At 49.8% G+C, this 22,631-nt stretch overlaps 1 protein-coding gene across 5 annotated transcripts in view; it reads left to right on the forward strand.

Annotated features, from left to right (window-relative positions):
* Window positions 1–3,069: 3,069 nt before the first annotated feature.
* SEPTIN8 (septin 8) overlaps window positions 3,070–22,631 on the forward strand; it is a 46,425-nt gene continuing 26,863 nt past the window's right edge. For all 5 annotated transcript variants that reach the window (XM_074838604.1, XM_074838605.1, XM_074838606.1 and 2 more), the window contains exons 1-2: window positions 3,070–3,223; window positions 20,534–20,648. In XM_074838604.1, the coding sequence (XP_074694705.1) occupies window positions 3,194–3,223; window positions 20,534–20,648 (145 nt within the window). In that variant the 5' untranslated portion in view covers window positions 3,070–3,193. The remainder of the gene's footprint in view (window positions 3,224–20,533; window positions 20,649–22,631) is intronic.

Genomic DNA, 22,631 nt, shown 5'->3' on the forward strand with positions numbered 1-22,631 from the left:
AGCAGGGTTTCTCTTGAATTGGCATTAGAAATAGTGTGCTTCTTGAAATAACAAGGTGTTTAAAAATAACCTCGAGCTCTCACACAGTGCTGTCCTGTCACCAAGATCTGTCCCACGCTGGTGGCAGTGCCGAGGACAAAGGGACAGGACTCCGGCCGCAGAAGGTCTCAGCAGCACCGCTCCGTCAGCGTGCCAGGCGACAGCAGGGTCCTCCCTTGATCTGCTGCAATGTCTCAGAATTTCCTTTATGCCGTGAATCTTTGCATCTGACCTGCAGCACACAGAAACTGACAGCGGTCTGGGAATCAGCTTTTGTGAGCCATGAGTTGTTACATCCTGCACTTTATTGGTAGAGGAAAGAGCTCTTGATGAATCTGAGTCGATCCCTTCTCCCAAAATACCTGGCATAACGGCATTTAAGTGTGTGTTAAGCAGGAGTTTTACACTGTCTTAAATCCAGACTCCCAAGCTTGCCTGTTAAAAAAAAAAAAAAAAAAGTAACTTTTTAACCTTTTTATCTGTTTATTTTTGTTTCTTTGTGATATATAAAGAAGGCCTGGAAAGTTAACTCTGCTTCTGTATAAACTGTTCTACTTGCATCTGCACACCAGAAATACCCAATTTTAGCTTCCCCGGTTTTGCTGAAGGACCCAGGGAGAACTGGAGAACTGTTGGGAATTGGGCAAAGAACCCAGATGGCAAAGTGAGTGTCTGCTCTGCACGAACATCTCACTCGTGAGGGATAAATGAATCTTAAGCCACCGCTGTGGGTGGCAAGAGACTCGGCCTTGGCTACTGAAGGCCAGCAGGCCACTTTGGTGTCCCTGCCAGCGCCAGCCAAGGCACCACTAACAAAGAGCTGCGGCTGTGACAGGAAAAAGGTTTGGGTTTTTTTGTCATTTTCGGTGGCCCAAGAAAATAAATTAACAGATGGTGTTCAGCAGTGGCCTTTTTAGAGAAATACAGCATTTTTGCAACCTATCTTTAGCCAGAACTAATATATGGATTAGCAGAATTAATCTGGTTGTTGGCAGTCCACTCGGGAAGGACAGAAGAACAGTGCTTCTGACCTGCACTGGATTAATCATGTTTCAAAAAGCAGATCACTTGGATAACACCTTCTCAGAAAATGCTTTGAAATTGCTTAAAGGGAGAATACAACCTTCTTCCTAATCTCTGATCCCTCCAAGCACTTGCATTTGATAACCCTTGCCTTCTCCCTTCAATTATCTCCATCAAATTTTCATATCCTGCTTGATTTCTCTTCTGGGATGAACAGTGCTTCCCAGAGCTCCTGCAGCGCAGTGCAGGTGGATCCCAAGGAGTCTTGGGAAGAATCAAAGATGTGGAGGTGTAAAATATGATCTGGCACACCTGCTGTAACACAGCAGCTCAGTGCCCACCAGCACGGCGTGGTCTCGTTTACTGACATTGCTGTGGGAGCAAGAGGCCTTTCGGATCACAGACAGCGGGTGAGGGAGAGGGTAGAAGTTAATACAGGTGCAGCTCATCGAGTATTGTAATGAACTATAACTTCTGTTTTCATGTGGTTGCTGAGGTTTGCTTTTCTCTGAATACTTCAGTCCTGCTTTAGGGCGCTCCAGGGACTGCTCTTTTGTGGGCAATGAATGAAAGGAACTGGGATAGTGGGTATCTTTCCTTTTCCTTATCTCGGCAAAAAAGTTAAAATTTGGCAAACCTTTTGAAAAAATAACTGGAAACGGGGCCTAAGCACAGTTGCTCACTGTTTCCTAGTAATTGGGGTGGGGCGTGGAGCTTTAGCTGTATCAGAATTAGGTAATGTCTGTATTTGTGGCCCTTTGTGCAGGACGCTGGAGCCTGTGCTGTGTGACCGAGGCACACCTGAGTTGGCGAGGAAGACTCTGCTGGACTCCGGGTGAGTTCTCCCTTGTTAACGTCGTGCAGCAAGGTCAGCAGCCCACAGCATCATTTAGGGAAGTTCAGGCCATGAACCGATTCCTGAAGGACAATTCCTCACCAGCAAAACCCACAAAGATGGGACAGTGGGTTCTGGCCCTGCCTTGGTGGGGGGAGTTGCCCTTTTGTGCAGAGAGTAACTTTTCCCTGGCTCTGGTGTGTGGTGAGCTACAGGAGGGTTTGCTCTTCTTGGGGGGTTCAAAATGATCCTCAGCAGTCCTTGCCCCCCTCAGAGTGAGTGCTGGGAGGGAGAAGTGTTTGATTTCTTTGCCTAAACTCAGCTCTGCGACTGGAAGTACACATTGTGCCAAGAGAGGGGATGGGGAGAAAGGACGAGGACGCAGTGACTGATGGAAAGGTCAGGGAATGCCTAGCGCAAAACCAGGGCTGCGGATTAGGGGTGTAGGCCTGGTGTAGTGACCCAGCTGCATGGCTCTGCTGAGCTGGTCCTTGGTAGGTGCACTGCAGCAGAGGGCACCAGAAAGCAAGAGAAACTTTGCTCTGTGCTTGTCAAATCCCTCTTGGTGGGTTACAGCGGCTGAGGGTGCTGGTGACGGGCTTGGCTTTGCGCTTGATGTGGGAAGGGACGATGGAGGAAGACTCGGCAGCTCTGTCACCTACTTTAACCCACCACAAACACGGAGCTCTGGGCGTCCCGGCTCAAAGCCACGTCGCGGCCGCAACTTTGGCGTAACTCCTGTGCGTGACCGAGGGGATTTTGGGGCTGCCCTGGGCTATCCCACAGCCCTTCCAGAATGCTGAGGGATTGCTTCTGCAGAGGGGTCTCTGTACCCCGAATCCTGCGGGGCAGGATGCTCCTGGCGCTTCCACAGTCGCGCTCGGACACGCGGTTTAATCCGAGCCGGTGTGGCCATCTCACAGCCCCCCCCGGAGCTCTGACCGAACCCCCCCCCCCGCTTCGGGGGAAGGTGTGGGGACCACCGGGGCCTTCCCCACCCCCCTCGGGGCCGCCCCACCAGCCCCTCTCCGCCGACTCCGCGCCCCTCGGGCGGCGGGAGGGCCGGGTTAAAACCAGCCCGCTCCCGGCCCGGCCTCCTGCCGTCCCCGCCGGGCGAGGGGCCGCGCCCGGTGCCGGTGCCCGTCCCCCCCCCTCCCGCTCCGGTCCCCGCCGCCGTCGGGCGGTGCCTGTGGCGGGCGGAGGGGAGTTTCCAGGAAGTGGCCATATTGGATCCATTCAGCCGCATCCACCCGCGGCGGGGAGAGCCGCGCTCCCGCCGCCGCGCCAGCCCCGACCATGGCCGCCACCGACCTGGAGCGCTTCTCGGTGAGCAGCGCCGGGGGGGGGGGGGGCAGCCCCGCTCCCCTACGCGCCTCTCCTCGGGCAGATAACTTGGGGGGTTTCCTCCCTCGGGGGGTGAGGAGCGGGGAAAGGATCCAGCTGATGGAGGGGTCAGGGAAGACGGGGGGATCCCTGCGTGTCCGCGGCGGCCGGGGGTGGGGGGGTGTCTTGGGCGAGGGGTGAAGCCGGCGGCCTCGGCAGGGTGCGGGGAGAAGCTCTGAGGGGGGGTCCTGCCCTGCGGCGGGGTCTTGCCCTTGAGGGAGAAGCTCTGAGGGGGGGATCCTGCCCTGCGGAGAGAAGCTCTGAGGGGGGATCCTGCCTTGCGGGGGGGGGTCCTGCCCTGCGGGGAGAAGCTTTGAAGGGGGGGATCCTGCCCTGCGGGAAGAGGCCCTGCGGGAAGGGTCCTGTCCTGCGGGGGGGTGGGGGGGTTCCTGCCCTGCGCCCCGAGCTGGAGGGTACAGCGGGCTGGGGGGCTCCGAGGCCTTGGTGCGTGCTCTGATGCCGAAACCGGTGAGGGGAAAGGCAGTGGTGACCCCTCCTCGGGTGTCCGGTAGCCGTGTGTCTGCAGGCACCGAGTACCCCCCGAAGAGGGGTGGAAAGAAATGGGGTCAGACCTTGCTAAATAAGAATTGTTTACATACCACTGGTATCCAAACACTCTGAAGCGGTGGGTAACTTAACGGTGTGTATATAATACTGTGAGAGACACACGGATCCGAACACGGGTAAAGCAAACCCTTGAGGCTAGCTGGTCTGTGAGCCAGGGGATGAAGAATGCTGTACAGCAAATATGGAGCGTGACCTGTGCACCGCCGCCTCTCTGCAGCTCACATGTTGTATAACTGCTATCGGAAGTCAATCTGGCTAAAATCTGTGTCGGTTTAAAACTATTCTTTGTCTACAGCTTGAATTTTTTGTTGTTGTTGGAGGGCTGTTCTAATTAAATAGCTCGGTGATGCGTCTTGTAGCCTTTCAGAGCTAAAAACATTTTTACCGCATTAAATAGCATAGCTCTCCAAAGTCAAAAATGTCTGGTGTGATATTGCTAAATAAATGGGAACAGCAGTGGTGGTTGTCTGAATTATAGGCATGCCGTTTGAGCACAAACAAGTCCCTGCTACTGTTTTCTCTGTAAACTACTTTTTGCCAAGAATCTCAAACTCTGCTTCATTTCTTTGAATCCTGGCCCAAAAGTTTCCAGCTCAAGAATGAATTTGCAAGACTGTAACTTACTTAAAACTTGCATAAAGGAAAATTGATTGTGGGCTCTTATTTAAGAAAGCAAATGCTCCCGGGCTGGGGAGAGGGGATTAACGTAAAGCTTCAGTGGCAGGGAATGGAAACACTGTAGCTGTCTCACTGCAATTCTCTCTGCACTTGTATCATATAAAAATATTTAAGTTAATTTGTGCCTGTGCAGGTTTTCATAGGTGTTAGGCACCTCAACTGTTGCCTAGCCAGGGAGAAAATGAAACTGAATCTTGCTTTCTTTGCTGTGGGTACCTGAATGCTTGCTGTGCTTGTGTCAATACTCTGTCACTTTTATTTAAAAAAAGAAAAGGGGGAAAAAAAAAAAAGTTCCCGGAGGTGCTTGGCTCTCATTTGGGCACCAGAGTGAAATGGCTGGGCTCCAGCATGACTTCAGTGTCCAATTCCATTAGGAGAAAATCTGCTTATTCTGTGCAGGGAGCTAGGGCGAGTTGGTAGGGATCTGCAGCCCTGTAGCTCTGGGGGTCTGCTGATCTTTGCCTTTGGACTGGTTTGTCTTTCGCCTGGAACCAGGCATCTGGCAGCAGCGGGTGGGAGAGCAATGTCTTGTTTCCACTTGAGGTGGGGCAGAGGACTGTCCCAGCTGCTCTTTCCTTTATCCTCAGCACATGTCTCAGCTCTGATGCTGTTCCTCCAGCAGCATCATGGAAACCTGATGATTAAGGTGTTCTGAGTTGTTCTTTCTGCAGGGTTTACAGCTTTCTTGGTGCCACTTTCTATTGCCGTGCCTCAGTTTCCTGAGCATAAAGTCTGAGTGGGAGTAGCTCCTTACTGCCAAGAAGAGGTGATGGTAAATTAATTTATTTTTACCAGCTGTTTATATCTGTAGTGGGAAGTGATGTTGAAAAAGCCTCTGAAGGAGGGTTTTGATACACAATAGGTCACGCTATTCAGATTGGTGAAGCTATTTATAAGTGTCCAGCTGACACTGACATCCTGGAATGTTGTGACCCTTAGGTTTGGATAATGCGTTTTCAAAACTCCCCAGATGCAGGCTTCCCTTGTACAGTCCTCCAGAATGCCTCTGTCTCCAGCACAATAAAGTTCCCTTGAAGTGCTGCTGTTGGAAATGACCAACAAAAGCAAATGAAAGGAAGCTCGCCCATAGAAAGCTGCCTCTAAGGCAGCAGAATCACACCAGTGGTGCTCAAGACCGCCTTTGTTTTTGTGAATGTAGTGCTTGTGAGAGAGCTCGGCTTCAGCCTCTGGAGACTGAAGTTTTCTGCTGATCTGCCCCGAGAAGGTGGCTCACCACTGCCGTGTTCAGGGCTTGGTCTGCAGGCATCCCTCCAGGTACCCGAGAACAGTTGTCTTCATTGCAGTTACTGCCAGAGTGGAAAGAAAGCTGATGAAGTTTGGCTCAATTGTGAGATACTTTAATTTGTTGTCAAAGCTCAGAGCTTCTCCATCGTCCGTTCTAGCCGGGGCAGAGCTAGCGCATGGGGTGACAGTGTGCTGGAGCAGACACGGGCAGCATTAGCGAGGATGTTGGTATGTTGAGCGGGAAACAGCCCAACCACCACGTGCAAGCGGAAGCCAGAAAGTGCGTGAAATGCAGCAGGGAAATGCAGAAGCTCTGGAGGAAGCTAGAAAAGCTGGAAGGAGAAGTGACAGAGAAGCGACTGAAGATGCGTAGGAGAGTAAATGGGATGAGATGTGAGACTGAGACTGTAAGACGGTTTTGCTTCTGAGAAGCTTTTGCAAACCCCCAAATCTGTTGCTTTCTCTCTTCTTAAATAAAACCCGTTGACCTCCCGAAATGCTGTCACTTAACGATCCGCATTAACCCACCGTCTGACTTGGAGGTTCAAAGGCAGTTGCTTGGGCTCTAAACTAAGCAGTCTCAGACTCAAGCAGATGAGGAGGAACCCGTGTCCTCAGCCTTAAGGCTGGGCTGTGAGAAGAGTTTAACATTATGCTGTAAGTTTGGAAAATATCATGGCTGATGGCTTTGTGCACTGTGACTGTGTGTGCCGACAAGGGGTTTGTGAACACCGACGCCCAGCGAAGGGAGCTGGGTGCCTGCACATCGCCGTGTGTGAGCGGTGGTTGCGGGGCAGCTGTCGACATGTGGTCCTGAGAAGATGCCCCTACATGTTAGTAGTGATTGATAACTAGGCTTTTACTGGTAGCTTCACTATAAATTAATGCCCCTTAGAAGATCTGGCCAGAAAAAACACCACTTTATACAGAGGAGAGATGAATAACATCTTTCTCGCTGGAAATGGACACTGGGATTTCCTTTGTGGCAGTGAGCTGCTGAGCTGTGGTGGGGGTCTGGCCAGTTTGGCAGCTTCATGTGAGCGTTACCTGTTTACCCACCACTTCTTGTGACCTTCTTGGGCCTTTTTGTGACCTGCTCCCAACTCTGTGGGAGGAGAGGGACCTTTGAACGGTGCCTGTTCTCTGCCACAACTGCCTGGGTTGTGATAAACTTCAGGCATTGCTGCTGCTGCTGTTTTCTATAAGCTCACCTTTTCTCTTACTGACTGCACGGCCTAAACCCACTTCTCCATGTGAAGGGGCCAGTGTGGTACCTCAGTCTGTGAAAGACAGGCAGGAGGAGTGGGCTGAGAACAGCTCTGTGTACCGTGGCTAGGGCGGAGTGGTTGCCAGAAGACTTATCACTGCAGGTCCTACACATAGGCTTACGTTTTCTTTTAATCAAACTTACATTTTCTTTTAATCAGACTCTCAAGTAAAATGTTTCCATGACTCAATTCCTGGGAAACTGGGGTTTGTTTGGATTCGGATATTCCCCCTGCCCTGCTTGCAGCACTATTTGGAAGTTCCAGGGTTAAATTTCTTTGTCTGTTTTTGTCATTCAGTTATTTTACCTTTAGCCTGGAAAAACTCAAGTGATTCCCCCATGCAGCGTGGAACAGAAGTGACAGATTTTTCTCCAAGCTGGTAACATGGACCAGGAAGCGAGCCCAGCGGGAACAACCCTGTCCCTCCCTGCCCTGGCCAGCTCCTCTGCCTGTAGCGTGTGCTTTTTTGGGAAGGAGGGATGGAGAAAATGGTCTTCCACTGGAGGAGACAAATTTGTGGTTGCCTCTCCGAGCCCCGCGATCCCTCCCCGGGAGGCTCGCCTCTGCTCATACAGGAAGCCAGCTCTGACTTTCAACCGCAGGACCAATTATCTCAACCTCAGTCCATTGCAGTTAAATGCTTATTTTGAATGTATGCACTGGGAACAAATGTTGCCCAGAAGAAGATTTTTTTTTTTGTATTTTTTTTTTATTTTTTTTTTTTCCTTTCCCCGCTGCGGTGCTGTTGGTGAATCCGGAGCGTCTCTTCCCCTTGCAGCAGAGATGCAACATGTTGTTCTGCGTGGGAGCTCCAGAGCTGCTCTTAACCGCTCGTAATCTCGGCGAGCGCCGAGGCAGTGGGTGGAAGGATGTGAGCTGGCGAATGCTGAAGCCGTGTGTGCCCTCTGCATCGGCAAAACAAATGAAAGCCTGAAGAATAACTCTCTTTCAGGAGGCCGGCGTGGTGTCAGGGCTCATCGTCAGTGCTGCGGTGGCAGCTGTCAGCCAGTCTCCAGCGTTGCTGGAAGGCCAAAAGCTCCCTAAATATTATCTTCTGTAGCAGAATACCAGTGCTGTCGCCAGCTGCAGGGAGAGACGCTGCCCTGTCTCCGAGTGCCCCCGCTATCCCCAGTCCGGTCGTCTCGAGTCACTACCATGCAAACAAAGTGCTCAGGGGACTGGGCTGTTGGTCTGTCTGCAGGAGCGGCCGTCGTGCTCCTCTCCTTTCCTTCTCAGGCTCCTTTGGCTCGGAGGTTGGGAGGGGAAGAAAGGGCACGATGCTGAATTGGCTTTTCCTGGGTTGTGCAATGAAGAGGAGGGATTTGGGAGGCCGTGGGACTGAGAGAGACGTGCAGGGTGTGGGCACGCCATTTCCACCCCGCCTGTGTGGGATAGGGGCACATTTAGGTGATTAACTTTGATTATTCAGAACGTGTCCTGGGCACATTGCAGGCTGTGGATGGGGGAAGCTGCTCTGCTTGTATCAGATTAGCTGCAACCCTTAGAAAAAATGTTGTCCTGTCCCATAGTTGTATTCTGATGAGGGAGGACCTGTGTGCTCATGTGCAGCCTGCTTGTTTCTCCCCTTCCCCACATCTGTGTGGCTGCAGTGAGCTCTGGGTTTATACCTAAAGCTTTGCATTTGTATTCACATATCGTAAAAGCATCAGATGGGTAAGAGAGCCCACCTCTGCTCCCAGAGCAGATTAGTGAGAAAAAATCCTGGAAGTGCTGCTTCTCCTCAGTCCCAGCCACATGCTTTCCTTCCAGAGCCTCTTCTCTGGTATAAACAGCCGTGCTCGTTTCTGACTTGCAACACTGGGATGTCTGGTGGAGCCAGACGGAGTCAGCACCCTCCAAAATGAGGTGAGAGTGGGGATTTTCAGAAGGCTGGGGGAGAACGGCGTCAGTGAGAACCGCAGGCTTCTCAGATACATCCCCAGTCGCTGCTCTCGGCTCTTGGGCTGCTCAGGGCCCGTGGGGTCAGGGTTGTGGAGGCACCACTTTGTTTAGATGTTCAGATTCTTTTGTGAAGCCAAAAAGTATCTGTCTCCCACACACATGAAATTCCAGAGATGTCACACAGCTCCAGAGAGGTTCCCATGGAGCACCCTGCCTCGGGGCTCTTGCCCTCTCTGGCTCTCCCAGCCTCCAAACCAGATTGTCGTAGGGAGCCGTGGAGCACGAGAGCCTGTGCTGGATTTCCATCAAGGGACTTGGGGCTGCTCCCGTCCTCTCCTTGCCGCTGCGTGGGGGGCTGCCATGAGTCTGTGCCACCGCTGCGTTACGTGCCCGAGGAATCACGCGGGGGATGCATCCAGAGCCCTCCGTGGGTGAGGAGCGTTTCAGCTGGCTCTTGCTGGAGCAGAGAGGCAGGACACATCCCTCAGCTTCTGCTCGGCTGAGTTCATGGCTGCCTGCAAGGACTGTACAGGCATGTCTTCAACTGCGGGCTGGTGGGAAGCATCTTCTCAGAGCTGGAAAACCAAACCTTCCCACAGCGATGGCTCAGGTCGGTCGCTGGGAGAGGAGACGGACCATGCTGCATTAAATAGCGTCTGTATTCCCGCCCGGTGTGCGTGGGGCAGCACTGTGATCACGGGGCAGCTCTGGTCTCCGGGCCAGACCCCGCTTAGAGCACTCGATCCCGGCTTTGAGCTCGGCCTGATGAGGGGCTGCCAGGGCCGCCCTCCCGGGAACGCTCTCCTTGCCCTGTCTTCTGCAGCAAAGGTGTTAACAGCTTGTATTTGTGAATCTAGATTTATTCTGTGTTTTCATACAGAATGACTAGTCCTTTCGGTTTATCTTTTTGCCATACGCGTCCTTCAGGTTGAGGCTTTCTTTTCTTTTTTCCGTTGCCTCAAGTGTTCAGATTAAAGGTATTCTCTGCTAATACACTTTGAGGCTTTCTGGAGGCATGTGTTAATAGGATCTAGAGCAGTCAGCTTATCAGCACGTTGGCTCTGGTTCAGCTCTTGTAGCTGAGTGGTTGTGGCAGTAAAACTTCTCTTTCTGGTGTCTTCCAGGCAGTATCACAAGGAGACTTGTCCAGTAGCTGGAAGTGCTGTTTGTGGAGATGCTGTGAGATGGTTGCGTAAGGCGAAGTGGGAGAAAGCATACAGTGGTGACCAAGACTCTTGGGTTCCCATTATATCTCTGTTCCCTTGTCTAAAAATATAGTGAATAATAGTATTTGTTGTAATCAGGCAATAAATTCTGGAAACGTATGTGGGAATTGGCTATGTTTATTTTAGGTGGTAACTAAAACAAATAATCTTGGTGGCTGATATCCAGCCTGGCTTGTTTGGCATGATGGGGGATCCAGATCCTTCGTCCCTTTTCAACGTTTCTTTTAAACTGCCCCAGACCTTTTCCACACAATTCCTTAGGGGTGGGCACTCAGCTTCTTCTCCCTTGGCTTTGTCCCATGGCCATTTGTATTTGCCAAGTGTCTCCTCGTCCTCCCTGTGGCAGGATGGTGGGGAAAGGCAGGTCAGATCAGTTGAGTGTGAGCTGGGAATGCATCTGCTGCTGGGTGAACTTGGGAAAGTCTCTTAGTGGATAAGGTGATAAGATTAGTCTCTTGTCAGGGTTAATCGTGACGTTCCATTAATTTAAAAGCCTCAGCACCTTCTAAATAAATAATTTTGAAAAGAAACAAAGTAGGGTAGTCTGGTATGTTCTTGTTTGTCTGTATTTTGGGTTCTTTTTTAAACAGACTGAAGGAAAAGTTATGTTTGTGTTTTGGACTTTGCTTTCTTGGTTTTGAATAGCTTATGGGGGATGGAATTCTCAGGCTGAACTTTCTCATCCTTTAAGGTCATTTTGGAGGAAATGTCTCTCATTTTTCATTCCATAGTTTTCTCTGTTTTAACCAACTTTCCTTATTCTCGGAGGCAACATTCATGTTTGCAAAACATTGTGTGTATAATGCCTGGCAAATCCTGTTTTCCTCCTTTGTAAACTCTCATCCAGGACTTGCGATAGGGACAAAATGCATGTTTAATCCTTTCTGAATTAAGAAAGACCTTGCAATTTATTAATTAGGCTTCATAAATGTTATAGGGACTTCACTAAATAACAGCTTAAGAAAAGGGAGCACGTGGGAATTCTGCTTTCAGTGTACAAAGTCAGAGAGGAATTTAAGCCAGGAACAGTCAGTTTGTTTGCAGAAAATTAAAACTGATGTTGCATTCACAGGCTGTGAATGTATCATCTTGGATGTATGTTGTATAAGAAAAGATGAGAAGCTTTACTCTCCCTTCAGACTTAGCTCTGAAAGTCAGCAGAAACTGATGTTTAAGCCCGTGCCAATTTGTTCGATTCTGTAGATGCGTGTAGGATTTTTATTTTATGTTTTGCCGTTTGTTGGGTTTTGGTTTGTTGGGGTTTTTTTCTTTTTTTTTTTTTAAAGGAGGAGAGGCTGCTGAGACTCAAGCAAAGCTGAAGGCAGTGCCTGCGGTTCAGCTGTTTGCTCAGAAATGTTCAAGTGAGCAGGCTGGTGCAGAAGGGACAGGTGTCGAGTGTGCAGAGCCCTTGCTGGGAGCGCTCAGCGCCCAGCGTGTTGCTGGGGTGTGGGTACGAGGTGTGCCGCAGGAATCAAAGCACCGCGTTGGCACCACTAGCTTGCATGCAGGAAAGCGGTTAAGGGGTTTGCCTAAGGAGTTCTTCCCTTAAAAGGAGTTTTGGTTTCTCCCTTCAATCCCTGTCCACCTTCTCACAGGTAGGAGCGCAGTGCCTGTTCAGCACGTGGGATTTTTACAGGTGTGCAGCAGAGCATTTTCCTCCCTGAGACTACCCTGGGGCATATGGGACACTGGGAAGCGTTGATACTGGACCAGTGAGCTTTTAAAATTTTTGTTTTCCCAAGATGCTGAGCATTGCTCTTTGCAATGCACTCACTGGTGTCAGGATTTATGAATAGCCCTTAAAAATGGGTCTAAAAGCTTTCAAGAAAGGCATCACTTCAGGCAACATAACCTTTAGTTAGCCCTAAAGAAGAGAACCTCAGCTTTTGAGTCTTCTTGCCTCTGTAAAGTGGCTTTCATTTTTATTTGACAGGTCTTGGTGGTGACTCCGTATCTGGTTTCTTCAGTGATGTTTTTGCCTGCCTGGAGTGCAGCTGGGAGCCGGGAGGGATATGAATAAAGGCTCAAGTGTCTGGGAAAATTCTTGGCATTCTTAGGAGAGCGGTTTAAAGGGGGGCTGGGAATTGTTTGGTGGTTGAGGTTTTTTTTTTTTAGCATGAGGTTTTTATTGGGGGAGAGTGCAGTGTGGCCTGGGAGCTTGTTGTTGTGAGCGTGCAGCAACTGGAGGTGACTGGCTGAAATGGTGTGGTGTACGTGGAGGCGTGTTGGAAAAGAGAAGGAAGTGAAGGCCATTGTGGCTTTGTCCTGCTATTGCTGGAGGGAAGAGCAGTGTTAAGCATCACAGTGTTACCGTTCACAGTTCTTTAGGGCTGCCACAGCGGGGAAAACACTGTCGCCCTCCCAGCACAGGCACAGGGAAGGCAGAGTTGCTCACACCATCCGAGATGTGTCTGCTTGGACTGGCCACGCACCACAACCAGAGCGGACTGGAGCGAGAGGTAGTGGAGAAGCTGAAGCACAGCAGGTTGCTGTTGTAAAACAAGTGGTAAATCAGCATAAATGCCACATCTAAAATTATCTCTGTAGGGTTTGGGGTTTTTTTTTTCTTCCTTTCTTCTTCCCCCAGCCTGTTATTAAGTGCTCCACAATGAGGATCTGGAATTTTGAGCACATGCTTAAGATTAACTGGAAACCTTCAGAGCTGTGTATGTGCTTGCACTTTGCAAATCTGTTTGAGATTAGGTGGCATTTAGGTGCGACAATTTTAACCAAAAAGGTCCTGAGATCAAAACTGGCCAGCCCCAGCTGAAAGTGTGCTTCCTTCCACCGCCAGTGCCAAAGGCACCCGTAAGGTCACGCTTACTGCACCTAAGTCCTCAGCCAAGACTTACTGTGCTCAGTGTCCTCTGACTGTGGTTAGACAACCACAAATCTGGTCTCATTACCTCTCTTGGGCCATCTCTTTCTGCTTAGTGGACTGCGAAGTGCAAGCTCATCCACTGATGCTCTAATACATCTAATAGTCTTTAGCCTGGGAGTACGAGAAAGATAATATTTTGGTGTGTGATTCTGGCTGTTCTGAATGTTGCTTGCACTGTAGAGGTGTTGTTCCAACGTCAGGTGTGGTGTTGCTGTTAGTGCCCCTCAGCTGCTGAGCTTGGCAAAAGAAATGTTTTCTTCATGGAAATGTGAGTCTGGACTTGCTGCTGTTTCTTTGCAAATGTCAAGTGGCATTTGTTGAGCCAATATTCAGGGATGGGGTAGGATCTCATGGGAGAGGTGATTTGCCAGTTTTTTCTGCATTGATCCAGAAACGGGGCCAAGCCCCAGGGAGTGCCTGCTTGGACAAAGAAGCTGAATTTGGCTTCTGATGCCATTTGCTCAAAGGTCTCTAGGCCAGTACCCAACCACTCCATGACTCAGTGTACTTGTGAAATGATGCTAAAACTACCAGCGCCTCTCTGAGGAATCTTGCAGTGGTGGGTGTTTGGGGGAGGGCCCTTTGGCACCACACGCTTGTGGGGTTGGGGTTGGCACCCTGCCTGTGCCGGACCCTGAGGCAGACCCTTCTGTTCTGTGGTCTGTGAGCAGTTTTTCTTTCCCTGCTGCCCAAACTGCCTGGTCTGAGAGGGGCCGGGCAACTGCCAGCTTGACTGCTCGGGGTGCCAGCACGTGTGAACCCGTACGTGGGACCAGCTTGCTCTGCTTGGATTTAATAAACAGCCAGAGCTCATCCAGGCCTTTATCTGCTCAGCTGCAAACGAGACGTCCTGCATCAGGACCGAATAATTTCCCGATTCCATGCATTTCCATGCAGGAGACAAGGGAGTAGCATCCTACAGACCCCACTGGCATACACGTTAATCTCTGTTGCATGCGCTGTTGTGGTGGTAGATGGTGGATGGGGAATCAAGAAGGTGAGGTCATTGCTTTGTGACTAACAGCAGTCCCCAGCTGTGCCGGGTGCCGAGCTGGCCCCTGCAGAGCGACGACCGCTCCATCCCGCCGCGGGAGCGCTGCCAAAGGCGCCGCGGCTGTGCAGAGCGGGGCTCACAGGACCTCTCCCTACTCTTCCTCTCCCTGGTCTCTGAATCACGCTGGTCGGGGAGCTGCAAGCTGTCTGCTAGCGCCCTTTTATCTTTCTGTTTTGATTTGATTGTAAATTGGAAGGGAGAGGATCTGTCTGCACCATGTGGGGTGCCTGGCACGCCGATCCGTGTGACTCCACACCCGCGTGTGCGAGACGATGTGCCTGTGGGGATGTCCAGTGCTATAGATACACCGACAGGCATTGGGTGAGGGGAACGGGCTGTACCCAGGTTGGAGGGGGACCCATGCTGCAAAGTCCTGGAGGATTTGGTATTATTTAGTCAAGATGTCATCTAGGATTGAGATATTTATAAGCAAAAGTGTGCCTCAGTAGGGGGAATTGAAGCACTATGGAAAAGTGCTGTGCAGATGTGGTGTTGCCTCTTGCTATTTTATAAGTGTGTGTGGAAAACGTAAATGGCAAAAGCCTGGGAAGAGAGGGACCTGAAATACCACTACCTGCGGGCTCTCGGCACAAGGCAGCTCTTGTCCAACCGGCTGTGCCTCTCCCCTGCGTGCGGGGTTGGCGTTTGGGGAGCTGCAGCCTGGCCACAGCTCAGGGACACCCCAGCTTGGAGGTGCCGGAGGGAGCAGATACCTTTGGCTTGAAGGCCATTGCTCATTTCATGCGCTTTTCACTTAGCAGAAAGAAGAAAGGACTGAGTTTCCCCTCATTTTTCCCCTGTAGGCCTTTGCTGTTTTGCCTTGAAAACTGCAGCTGTTCATCTTTCTCACTCATGTTTTGCTGGGCCGTAGAAATGAGAAAAGGACTTTAGATACAGAAGAGTGCTGTGCTGTCCCTCAGGGTACAAAACCAGGAGTCTTCACCCAAGTCATGGTTTAGCTGATGAACAGCTAAAACGTGTAATTTTCAGTTTTTGCACTTGGTTTTACAGGGCGTATTCACAAGTTGGTTGTACGTTGAGTCAGCTGCAGCAGGGCCCAAGATTTACGTTACAACTCCCATCATGCCAAGTTCTTTTAAAAAAATAAATATCACCATTTAAAAAAATAAATATCACCATTTATGATTGTGGCATTCAATTACGCTTTTGTTTACCCATATGCTTTCACCTGCTTCAGTCAGGAAAACAAAACTGAGGGTTGTCTCCAGCAGAAAACACAAGCCTATGTCACCAAATAATATTTCTTGTTGAGATTAATTGAAAGATGATATTTCTCAATGTCTTTTTTCTTTTTATTTTTTTTTTAACCAACTGATGTCAGAATGCTCTTTTATATCCAAGTTCCAGTCTGTTCAGGCTGCTCCTGGTGCGCAGGCGGGGAGAACGGGGACAGCACATCTAAAAGCAGAGTGAGCTGCTCTGCTCGACAGCAGGAGCCCCAGCACGGAAAACGCTGCGGTTGAGGGGCAGCTGACTGCGGAGCTGATCTTCTCGTGCTGCCATCCCCCATGGGCTGCGCAGGCAGCGATAAAGCCACTTTTCCTGGGAGAAGTTGCTGAAAAATGTAATGACGCAAAGTGGAACTGATGCTAATTTGGAGGTGAAGCATGAAGAGACTGGAAGAAGAGAAACTGTGATCAGATTTTTATTTTTTAAAGGATCGTAGGCACACTGATTGATGCTGTAGCCTGTGCCACTTCTCACAGGTTTCTTTAATCTCTCTGTCTATATAGAAGAGCCTAATTAATATGTGAATACTGCGTTGACCCTCTTATACGGATCTGGATTTGGTCTCTCTGATTACATTTCTCTCCCTTTTCTTGTCTAACTTGCAATAAAGGGCCAAACAACATATCATCTTCTACAGATGTGGTTGTGGCCAGCTGCCCACAGCGCTGCCTCGCTGCTTCCTCCCGCCCCCGTGGCCCCACTGCAGGGTACAGTTTGTGGGATCCTGCTGTGGATGGGCTTAGGAAGCTGATGTGGGTTTGAACTGCTGTTTTCAGGTCCCTGGGCAGCTTGGGGCCGGGGTGGCCACAGGAAGGGGCCAGCGTGCCATCGTGCATCCCCAGCCTCCGGCGGAGGTTGACATAGTGCTTAGGGATCTGGTGGAGTTGAGAACGGTCAGTGGTAGTTAATAGTTGGACTGGATGATCTTCAAGGTCTTTTTCCAACCGAGATGATTCTGTGATTCTGGAGCACAGCCGGGAGCTGGGGTGGCTGGTGCCTTGCAGCAAGTTTGAAGCACTAGGTTTGGAGGTTTCTTTTTGGTTCTTGAGGTGCTCAGCTAAGTGTGGCAACCTGTGCTGCCAAGGGCATGTCTGTCTTTCCACTGCCTGCCAGGAGAAGGGTCCTGTGACATAACTGTCAAACCAGAGCCAAAGATCAATTTCCCTCTGGGATGGCTGTTGTTGTGGTTGTGCCCTCAGATGCCATTCGTGCGCCTGTTGCCTTGATGGACTCTGCTTCTTGGCCTGGCCAGAGCGTCCCTGAAAATGTTTAAAGGACTTTGGATTTGAAAATTAATAAGTTCTGCTGTGCCCTTCTGATGAATCTTTTGTTTCCCACGAAGTTTCAGATTAAAAATACAAATTATCCCCTTGTCTTTCGGCTTCAAGCCCTGAAGATCAGCTCAAGGCATAGAAGATCTTCAAAGGGCATGTTCAAAGGCTCCAAGTAAAACCATGTGTCAAGAAAATTATTCCAGCCAAAACCAGGACACCCTGGTAGCTGCCCATCATAAGATGCCATTAGTGACCCACAAGTGGTGTTCAGGGCTGCAGTGGCTGCTTGTGGTGGGAGTTCACACTCGGAGCCATCACAAACTCTTAATTATCATGTTGCAAAATGACCACATGGGCTTCAAGAAAGCTTGACTGCCTCAGGGTGATTTGCAGGTGCAGGATGGGGGCTCGCCTGGTACAAAGCAGGAGGGTTACCTCTCCAGGCTGTGAGATGAGGGACCTGATTCTCATCGGGCGTTGCAGAGGGCGGGAGCGGTGCAGAGACCAGTGCAACTGGAAAGGGCAGGGCTGTGTTTCTGCCTGGCTCTCGTCGTGACTGATGCCATCCAGCTCTGCCATGTCACCTGCCCGCTCCTGTCCTGCAGCGCCGTCGCATCGCTGGCACCAAACGTGGAAAAAGCCCTACCAAAATTCTTACTTTTGTTTAAAACAAAAACAACAACAACAAAACCCCACATAGTTGCATTACTGCTGCCCTCATTTATTGCAGCATTTGTATTCTGGATTGATTATTTACGCTGGGCGTTGCAGGCTGGCTGTGTCTGCTGGAAAGAATTCAATTCTGAGTGTGACCTTGTTGTCTTTACTAGCAGGTGAAGCATGTCAGGCTGTCCTTGAGCTACCCTGGGCGAGCAGGAGCTGGCCAAGAGGGTTAGTCATTCGGGGTGAGACTCACAAATGCGTTGCAGGTAGATGCAGGAAGAGGTGCCGGTGGTTGCTCATCGGAATGGGAGGTCTGTTCCTCTCCAGGGCAGGTCAGTGCCCCAGATAACACAAGTGAGCAAGAAAAATTGGTTGTATTCACAAGGCTGTCAAGTTTGTGAGTTTGATGGATTGGAGGGAAAAGTAAAAAAGAGAAAACTTTTTTCTTTCTTTTCTTAGTCTTACTACTTTCCAGCAGTTGTTGCCGTTGTTTGTCCTAACACAGCAACAATAGCAAAATCCCTTTGGAGGCTGAGTGACAGCTGAAGGCACTGCAAGCACAGCAAATGGTTTTCTGCTTTGGTATCGGCAGTATCTTGGACTTGAACCAGATTATTATCGCTGCTTACAGAAATAAAAGGACACTGTGCATTTCAAGGTCACAGACAAAAATATTTCCCTGAAGTTTGGCTCGCTGGTTTAGCTGCTATAAGAGATGGCGAGCAGTTCTGAGTAAATGTATTCCTGTCCCGTAACGAACAGCAACCAAACGCCAAAAAAAGAAGAGAAAAAGAAAGCCCTGTGCGAACGCATTTGGGTTTCCTCGGGCTGAAGCATGACTGAGTTCTCAATGCAGCTTTGCCTAGCTGGAGCCTATTTTAAAATGCAGCCTTGCCGAGCTGGAGCCTATTTTAAAATCCGGAGCAGTGGTGCTGCCTGTTGCCTGGAAACCTTCTCCCAGCCTCGGGCACTCTCAGCCTAATCATAGCCATCGGCAGCCTTTATTTATTTCCCTTCCAAAATGTCATCCCAGGCTTCTGGTTTGTGTTTTTGTTTGCTTGTTTTTGTTTATTATTTAAAACGAGAAGACACAGAGTGTAACCGTCAAACTCGGTGACTTTTCTGTGGGAACGGCTCGCTTGGCCGTCACTGCATTGCGGTGGTGGGAACTGGCATTTCACGCTCTCTGAGGTGGTGGCTTGGAGGGACGTGGGGGGACAGGAGAAGTGGGGGCTGAGGGGATGGGGCTGATTGCCTGAAGAAACCCCCTGAGCTCTGCTGATGCATGCAGTGACTCCCCACACCTTGTGACAGTTTCCTTAAGAGGAAAAACAAACCTCAACATCTCTGAGCCCTTTCCCAGCACACACGTGTCCAAGTTGCCCTTCCCGGTGTGGTCACACCGTCCCGTGCCAGACCCACTGTTCAGCGTTGGGTGCCTGGATCAGCACAGACTCGCTTTTCTCCCTGCGGGGACTCATCCTGTTGGGGGTCTGTCCCTGTGGAGCTGTTAGTCTGAGCTTTAGCATCTCTCTGTGGTGACAGATGAATGGAAGAAAGTTTAAATTGGAGGTTTCCCTGTCTTAGGGGTCCTTTTTAATTCACCTAAACTCATGGCCACCTTAAAACCTTAATTGATGCCATCTCTCCCACAGGAAAACTTTAAATGATTGCTATTTCCGTGTAGTTAGTGGGCACGATCGATCCTGATGGGATGAAACAGAATTGATCGGAGGAGCCCAGCAATGATTCAGTTGTGTGTCTGTCCAGGGAGTCTCCTGGGAGAGCGCTGGGCTAAAATCATCTGAAAGTTGGTAACAAACGCTAACCAGGACAGCCAGAAGGTTTGTACGTGAGGCATAGGAGCTGCTTCAGCTGATCACAAGTTGTTCTTGTGATCTAAATGGTTTATTTTACAAAGCTCAGAATATTTGTTCTGCCAAAGGCAAAACCAAAGGAGGCTTTGACTCAAGATGTGGTTGAACAAAGGTTCATGTTTTGTTTAGCAATCTTATTGCAGGCACAGAGCAATACAAAAGGCTTATCGTGTAATTTCTTTTATTTTCCCCTTGAGTTAATTTAAAGTTTGACAGCCAGCTTAGGCTCTTCTCAGGGTGTGCTCTTGTCTCGCAGTCTTAGTGCTGGGACATAAAGTCCAAGTTGTCCAGGACAAACAGAAGAACCAGAGCCAGGCAAAGGGCAGACACTTTTTCCATCCCCATCTTCCACGGCGTGCTGGTGATTAAGAAAAACAGACTCCTTTACCAAAGAAACAGCGAGGGTGAATGAATCACGCTCTGAAATGATGTATCTGTGCTTCTCCACGGAAGGGTAAGAGTGCTTGAGAGGCTGCAGGGACAGTGGTCGGGTCCCCAGGCTCGGACAGCGATGCTCAGTTGTGTAGAGAGGCAGCAACATCTGTTGAATTATTTGTGCAAATGCAAACTCTAGAAACAGAAATGACCCTTCTGTTGAATCCTCTCTTCTGGAATCAGAGCAGATCTGGGCTGCCTTTCTGTATAACCTAGACCTGTTGTCTCCTCGGATGTTTATTGTCTTAGTTTCTGAAGCAAAGCTTTCTACAGGTGATCAGCATCGTCTTCCTCTGGGGGAGGGAGGAGACAGAAGGAAGAACAAAGTGCATATGGGAGAGGCAGGAACAGGAACAGCAGAGAAACGGTGGAAAACTCTGTGGTCACAGATGGTAAAGCAAGAGGGTTTCTCGTCCTGCCTGTGCGACCAGCACCCCTGAACGCCTGGGCGAGCAAAACCACGCTGCTTGTGGCAGTAGCAAAGGAAAAAAGATTAAGTACTTGAGGGGAAAATGCAGGGTCTGTTGAGCTGAATTCAGTGCTGGAGGGTTTAAGAAAATAAAATTAAAACAGGACGAGGAGAAATGAGTGCTAAAACACACGGTGGTGGGTTTTCCTTTGCTAACCTCTCCCAGCTGCTTGTAGTTGGAGCTCATGCTAGTGTTTTCTTTTCTTTGTAGCCTGGTAGCTTAATTCTCTCAATTCCCCCTTCAGAGCAGTATTTTTCCCTCTCTTTTCCGTTGTTGGTGGCTGTTGGAGGGTTTGTGCTGTGGCGTGCCAAAACACAAGCTCTTGCAGGCAGCGTTAGGGTTTGTGTTGGTGGCTCTGCAGTGCCCGCAGGGTGGTTATTTCTTGGGCTTGGTGGTTTCTCGCGTGTCCCTGACTTGCCATCTCAGTGCAGTTCTGCTAATCCGGCTTCTTCTCCCTACCAGAATGAAGAGAAGAGGAACCTTTCCCTGGGGGGCCATGTCGGCTTCGACAGTCTCCCCGACCAGCTGGTCAGCAAGTCTGTCACACAAGGCTTCAGCTTCAACATCCTCTGCGTGGGTGAGCACGGGCCTCTGCAAACAGACGTGGGCCGAGCTGGCGGCGTGGTGAGGTTGGGACCAGGATTTCTTGCGTGTCCTGCTGTGCCACAGGCCTCGGCAGTGACTTTAAGCAAGTCAGAAATGCCTAACTCTTAAAAAATTTGTTTGAATTTCAGTGAATTTGAGCACTCTGGAGCTTGATGCTTCCAAGTTGGGACTTTCACAAGTGACTGTTAGAGACTCACTGCCCAAAATTAGAGAGAGTTTTGGGAAAAGCTTTAATATATCAACTTTCTGCCTTTGGTGGGGAGGAAAGGGGTGTGGGACTGTGCAGCTCTGCACTGAGCTGAACTACCGGTGCAGAAGCTGCAGAGAGCAGCAGGGAGGTCCAAGTGGCTGAGCCTTGTGGGTCAACAGAAGAATTTCTGTAATCAGGGAGGTGTCACTCACCTCCTGCGCTGCAATGGCTTTGCAATAGGAAGGGTTAAGGCAAGACTGCATGTGGCAAATTAAACATTTCCATTTGCAAACTGGGGTGGCTGCCATGAGCAGCTTCTCAGTGAAATGATCCCCGAGTAGATGCAGTCAGATGCACTGTGTGTTAGCCGAGAGCTGCTGGGGATAACTCGGTCGTTTCTGAGCTGGGGATGAGAGGTTTGTGTCTGAGCTGTGCCTGGCTAATGCTTTCCAGGGGTGAGTCAAAGGGCTTGAAGCATGACCATCTCTGCTAGGAAAGGGAGCGGGAGTGTTCCTGTTTTAACTGGTTGTAAAGTATTTATCTTGAAGATTGTGAGCAGGTGCGAGAGACTGACTTTAAAATAACCTCATCATATTCTTGTTTTTTAATTTTGGTATTGATGTGATCTAGCAGGCGATGCTGGAAACCAATTCCTTCCATTGATGAGATGAGCATTATTTTTACTTTGGCTGATTCTTGTATTGTGTATGAGGTCTGAAGTATTGTAACCTGCTAGACCAGCAAAAATACATCCAGAGACAGCAGCTCCCTGCCTTGCCCTCAATCTGCCCAAAGAGAATATGGCTTTGTATAGACTCTGCAGCAAAACCCTGACAACTTCCACAAGGTGCTTGTGCCATATTTAAGCCACTTTTTCATATCCAAACCACAAGTGAAAAGCATGGCTGAAATCACAGTGGAATGTCGTAGACTTGTTCCTTAGCAGAAGGGTAGTTGCAGCAGAGGACAATATGTTTTTAATTAATGTAGGGGACACCAGAATGGCTACTCCTGTGTTCTCATCTGACCATACCATTTGTGAAACACTGGAAAAAATGTCCACTTTTTTTTTTCTGGACAAGAGAAAAAATCCCAACCTGTACCCCTTTTTATTTAGTTCCTGCTCTCAACTGTGCTCAAAACTGAACAGGAGAACGTAGCCTACATCAGTAGTGAGTTCTCCATATGACTTTCCTTTCAGATTAATCTCGAGCACCAGACTTGTTTTATTTCCTTGCACAACTCTTAACCACAGCTGGTAGGAAGCAGTATGCACCGCTGCCCTCTTCTGAGTATCGTGTGGTTGTGCTTGAAGAAGGAGAAAGCTCAACCCCCTTGGCAGCAGGCATGGCACCTTCCTCGAACAGAAACTTGCTCACCCTCCTGCTCTCCCACCGGTGCGTCGCTGTAGGGCTCCTGGAGGTGGCTGGGCTCAGCCAGAGGGGCTGTGCTCAGCAGCCGTGGCTGGCTGTGCTGAAGGGGCAGCATGATGGGCTGCCTGGGAGATGAGCCAGGAGTGGAAGGCTCCTTCCTTGAATTTTGTCTCTTTGCTCCCTTGGCCAATAGATCTGTGTGTAGTGAATGAGAAGGTTAAATGGGGCCCCTTGTAGGCCAATCTGGAAAATATCAGTCTTGTTTAGTTACCAGTTCAAAGCCTTTCTGGCTCACAGGCAGCCTCTGAGCCAAATATTCTGGGATGGAACTTGGTTTGTGATGCATCCCAGGTGTCCTTCAATGGATGTTAGAACAGAGGGGCTACAGATG

This window comes from Strix aluco, chromosome 13, assembly GCF_031877795.1.
Source record: "Strix aluco isolate bStrAlu1 chromosome 13, bStrAlu1.hap1, whole genome shotgun sequence".
In the NCBI taxonomy this organism is placed as follows: domain Eukaryota; kingdom Metazoa; phylum Chordata; class Aves; order Strigiformes; family Strigidae; genus Strix; species Strix aluco.